Source organism: Myotis davidii, unplaced genomic scaffold, assembly GCF_000327345.1.
Source record: "Myotis davidii unplaced genomic scaffold, ASM32734v1 scaffold18, whole genome shotgun sequence".
Lineage (NCBI taxonomy): Eukaryota > Metazoa > Chordata > Mammalia > Chiroptera > Vespertilionidae > Myotis > Myotis davidii.
This window is the reverse complement of record NW_006292696.1, coordinates 5,913,813-5,919,505: the sequence shown is the minus strand read 5'-3', so window position 1 is coordinate 5,919,505 and position 5,693 is coordinate 5,913,813. Positions and strand designations below refer to the sequence as shown.

The 5,693-nt window shown below is 40.8% G+C and overlaps 1 protein-coding gene across 1 annotated transcript in view; it reads right to left on the bottom strand.

The window, feature by feature from the left end:
• Positions 1-5,693, bottom strand: part of SGCD (sarcoglycan delta) — a 301,109-nt gene that overhangs the window by 146,486 nt on the left and 148,930 nt on the right. Inside the window, exon 3 of the mRNA XM_006766292.2 lies at positions 2,330-2,431. Within this exon, the coding sequence (XP_006766355.1) occupies positions 2,330-2,431 (102 nt within the window). The remainder of the gene's footprint in view (positions 1-2,329; positions 2,432-5,693) is intronic.

The window sequence follows — 5,693 nt, the reverse complement described above, 5'->3', positions numbered from 1 at the left end:
CCCATAAAATCAACAATGTTCATTTCGCTTGCAAACATTCTTGCCTGACATTGAGTAAGTTTGGTTGACACACATAAGCCACTCTGGAGCGGCTCCATAATCCAAGTCTTCAGCCTCTGCTCCAAGTTTGCCCATTTTGCTAGTTTTCCTCTTAAGGCCTTCCTCTTTTTTGGCATCTTAAGAAGCTGTTCTTCCTGTTTAGTGGGAGGAGGTCCAAATCATCTCTCTGCAGCTCTATTTTCATGCTCTTGTGCATAGCTGATTATATTCAGTTTGAATTTTGCAGAATGAAACAATTGCTTACCATTATTTAACTTTTATTTTTTGACATCTTTATGGGCTCAGAATGCTCCGGTATCTGTTGCTTCTGTGCACTCTTCACCTCCACCTCCAATTATGGCATCAGCTGATGTCATTAACAGTAAGGCTCGTGATTGGAGGAAGCCTGTTCGACAAGGTATGGGCAGCTACACACCCACGAGGCTCCCTTCTCGGCCTGACTTCCATGTATAAGACGCCTCTCAATGTTCAGTCTCACGATTTTAGAAAAAAATAGCGTCTTATACACGGAAAAATACGGTATATATTTTCACTTTTTGTGACAACTCAAAGAAAGACTAATGCCACTGTTGTTGTCATGTCTAATATGTTATCCTCTATTTCTATCTCTGTGGTCATCCAGAAGAAAAACAGTCACGGTCTATGCCCTGAGCCACTTCGAATCTCTCTCCTCAGCCAAACCAAGACACAGCCCAATCGCAGGCAAAAACAATCTTATTCTTCTTTAAGTTGCAAAATAAATCAATGGTTAAAAATGATCTTGATAAAATGGCATACACAATTTATTATTAAACTTACTTAGGTTTGCAAATTGTCTGATTTCATTTATTGAAGTTCTAAGATATGCAAGAGAATGTAAAGGACAGAAAGTAGATGGGTGGTTGCTTGCGGACAGGGTTGGGGAAGTAGGGAGGGTGCCATAGGATGAAGGCATGGAGGAACTCTTAGAGGTGACACACGTTCATTGTCTTGATTGTGGTGATAGTGTCACAAGTATATACATATGTGAGTACTTATCGAATTGCACCCTTACATATGTACAGTTTATTCTTCATCAGTCATACCTCAAAAAGGCTCTTAAACTCTTAAATATTATTTAGCTATACAATTTTTACTGTTAAATATTATTTGGAGGAAAAAGTACAGAATAGCGTGAAAAGTATGGTTTTGTTAAAATAAATATGGGGGGTCTCTAAAATGTACATATACCCTTTGAATAATTATAAAGGCAGTGTTTATTAAAATACATTTCATTTTCAAAATTGAGCTATCCGCTGTTAAAGTGTGTATACATTTTTTAGGGACGCCCTGCATACTCATGATAGATGGCTGGAGAAAATACAATAAATTGTTAGCAGAATCATCTCCCGAACCTCCTTGTTACAGTTCCATTCCATTACCCCTTCTAGGATATAGTTTCCTCAAAGACAACGGATACGTTTACAATACTCTTGGTACTTTAAGTGCCCAAGCCAGTATACTGTGAGTTCCAGTTAAATTTAATAACCATTCTGTACATAAGCTGATTTGTTCTTTTTGATGATTTTAACATCATGGCTTCCTCTCTTTCACTAGGTACACAAGGAAATACATTTGTTGGCAATTCAACAATTGCACTCAGTTTAGTACAACTCAGTAGTTTACATAGCATTCAGATATAATTACCCACTGCATCAAGTTGCTGAATTTCATTAATTACCCTAATCAATGCACATGAAGCAAATGATGCTTTGGGGAACTTTCCCGCTGCTCTTTGCTTGCAGGTGGATGCGGATCAATCCAGGCAAAGCAAATGTATTAATAATCCCTTCCAACCAGCAAATTCCACCACCCACCAGGAAACAAAAAATATAAACCAGAGAAACAAAAAACAACCAAAAAAACCACTCCTAAACGAAAGTTAATTTTGATAATTTCGGTTAATAGAAGCCCAGATATCTAGGAATCGCTTCTATCATGGCAAAAGAAGAAGAGTGAGAGAAAAAACATAGGAATGGGACGGTGGTTAACAGCAAAGCTTCAGAATATATGTCTGAGTGGGAATCCTTGCTCTGCTACTTCAGAACTGTGTGGCGTGGGTCACACTCCGTTTCCAAACTTCAGTTCTTTAATTGAGCTGTGATTACACTCAAGACTTTAGACTCGAATGCATCTCATTGCCTGTATCATCACCCCTATGCCACTCTTTATACGCAGCTGATGGCAAGATAGATTTCCCCAGATTTGGATTCCCAAGGAACAATAATTCTTTCTCTCAGCAGAAACTTACCGGTCGGGACTGGATTTCTTTGGCATAGAGAGGTTGCAAGAATTCTGAGTCTCCTTCTAGCTTTAGACCTTTTTCTGTGATTCTCAAGTTTCCCATTCCATCCTGAAATAGAGGCACAGAGATAACAAGAAAATGCAATTAGTCAAACTTTCAAAATATCTCAGGCTTTCGTGTTAAAACAAAGCGATTGCCCTCCTTTTTAAAAAGAGAGAGTAGAGCCCTAACCGGTTTGGCTCAGTGGATAGAGCATCAGCCTGCAGACTCAAGGGTTGCAGGTTCGATTCCGGCCAAGGGCATGTACCTTGGTTGTGGGCACATACCCAGTAGGAGGTGTGCAGGAAGCAGCTGATCGATGTTTCTCTCTCATCGATGTTTCTAACTCTCTATCCCTCTCCCTTCCTCTTTGTAAAAATAAAAAAATCAATAAAATATATTTAAAAAAAAATAAAAGAGAGAGTAGAATGAGGGGTAGTTGGGACCAAACAAATACATAAAATACCAGAAGGCACTGTTCAATGCAATTATGCATACTGTCCTCTTTGCTCACTTATGCTAAGAAAATTATATTCTGAGCAATCTGTAATGCCCCTCAGTCATTCACTTGCCTAGATGAAGGGGGTCCTTTTTGCTAGGCAAGGCAGTGCAGAAAGAATGGAGGCAGGGGGTGAATGGGAAGAGAGAAGAGATGATTCCTTACGCTAAAATCAGAGACCCTTTTTTTTCTAAAACTCTATGCAGAAATCACAAACTGGCAGTCTGTTGGTCAAATCCAGGATGTATTTGGCTCACAACACATTTAGGAAGTCAGATTAGTTACTGACATTTTTCCTAATAGTTTATTCTAGAAATATTTAAATATAGACAAAAGTATACAAGCTGAAGACTCAATTTAAGAAAATAAAGCATACACACACACATACTAGTACATACACATACATACATATACGCTTTAAAAAATTATTCCTCTATTTTGACATAATGACATTAGAAAACTGAATGATTTGAATAAAAAAAATCCAGGTTGTTCAGCTACTCGTAAAAAAATGGGATTCCCGGCAAGTCTCAGCCTGTCTTCTACCATCAGCTGGACTTCAGCAGCAGCCACCTGCCTGAACCACGCTCCAGCCCATTTCACTCACTCTGCCCACACCCCTGCAGTTTCTCACTGGAATCTCCCTGGCACTGCCATGCACTCTGTACCTCGTCACATTCAGCACTGACACCACGTGGGGGAGGGGGCGTGGGGTATGGCCAAGCAGAATGAGCACTTTCCCCCCCTCGCTTCATAACAGCAGTTCAACCTGTGGCTGGGAACCCATCTCTCAGGTAATATTGCTTTTTCCTGGATAGGATGCCATCTGTATGTTTCTATTTTGAGTTCTTGTGGGGGCAACTCTGCCAAGAGGGCCCCAGACTGGGCATTCAAAGCCAGTGTGAAAGGCCACTGACTGAAGGGCATGTTCATATCACACCAGCAGCAGGTAAGAACCCGCAACAAAAAAGAGAAAATGAAGAGCTATTTCTGGAAAGCCTACTTGTGCATATAGCAGTCTCTGGGTATCTGTGGGGGATTGGTCACAGGAACCCCTGCCCTCCATGGATACCAAAATCCACGCTCAAGTCCCTTATAAAAATGGAATAGTATTTGCATATAATCTATGCTCATCCTTCTGTATACTTTAAGCCATTTCCAGATTTCTTATAATGCCTGATACAATATAAATGCTATGTAAATAACTGTTAGACTTTAATAGTTGTTATGCTTAGGGAATAGTGGCAAGAAAAAGTCTGTACCTGTTCAACACGACCCGTCATGGTAGGCCTAACTACATAGTACATGTCGGTAACAATGTAACATTTCCCCACATATTTTTGATCCATGGAAAATTGAATCTGCAAATGCAGAATCCGCAGATATGGAAGGCCGGCTGTAATTGTGTGCTGTGAGCCATGGAGAGTCACAAAAACATTAAGTCCCTTTCCGTTCTGGCCTCTGAGACTGTACCACAGGTGGCACACAGCCAAAGGGGAACAGCAAGGAAGGAACCAGAATGACTAAAGTTTGAGAAACATTCATCTCATCAGTCAATTAACTCCTTTGCAATAGTAACTTCCCTTTGCTTAAATACCTGACTTGTTAGAAAACTCACTATAAATTTGACGAATCTATCATTTCTCCTACCTACAGTATCTTCCTATTATTATTCATCATCACTTCATTTTTCCAGTTTCCCTCCCAGTCCTTAGTTCTGCCTAAAGGCATGTGGTGGGAAAGGCCTTCAGTGTGATTTTTTTTGGCCTGTATTTTGAGAATATAACACAAAGCAGATTAGAATAGCCAACTGATGTGGTCCCCGTTAGAGTCTCCTTTATGGCTCTGTAACTATCGGACTGGATTTGATACACATCAAAACAGCTTGAGAACAGCCTCATTGAAATCATTTCACCTTTAACTGCCTAAGGACCTGAGGAGCATTATGCTAAGCAAAATAAGCCAGTCAGAGAAAGCCAAGTATCACATGATCTCGCTCATATGTGGAACCTAATGAACAAAATAAACTGCTGAATGAAATAGATCCAGAGACCTAGAAGCATGGAACACTGTTGAATAAAGATTTTTTTAAGCTGAGGTTATTGCTAAGGTAGGTGCTTTAGGACAGTTTTGAAGCAAAACTTCCCTCCCAGTAAGATGAATTTAGAAGATCTACAGTTATTTCTAAAGAAATTAGAAAGAAGTAGACCATCCCTCCTCCCCCACTAATGGTAAAACTTCAATATTCTTAAAGACAAGCATGAGAATTCTAGCAGCTGGGTGGCTGGGCTTGGACGGAGCCAGCACTGTCCAGTGAATGCTCCCCAAGTCCGTAAAGTGCCCTGGGACAGAAGTGAGAGATAGGTTCCCACTGCTATCTTGGTGAGGGCAGGGCCTCTGCGGTCCTACCCATCAGAGCATCACCAGTGCCTCCCCCAGGCCTGGCACATAGGAGTTTCACAAACACATGAGCAAATCACATTATCTTCCCAGTCCATTTCAGGGTGGCCCCTGTAAGGTCCTTCAGGCGAGATAGGGCCTGAGGACAAGGGCAGGGGGTTAGAAATGGAGAATCTCTCTCTGGGCTAGTCCAAGGATGATGGCATTTTCTCTTTATTCTTTGATCTGGTCCAGACTGGATGCTCAAGTATGTCAAATGGACAATTTTCTGTAAAGTGATTTTAGAGTGGCAGGACAAGAGACTGAAATATTAATTTGTTTCCTTCTTCATATCACTCATGCCAAACCTTGGCCCTTTTCATCACCATTTCAAACAGATTCCCAGGCTTTGTAATCACACGACAGAGATTTCAAGAGCAAAGCAGCTGAAAG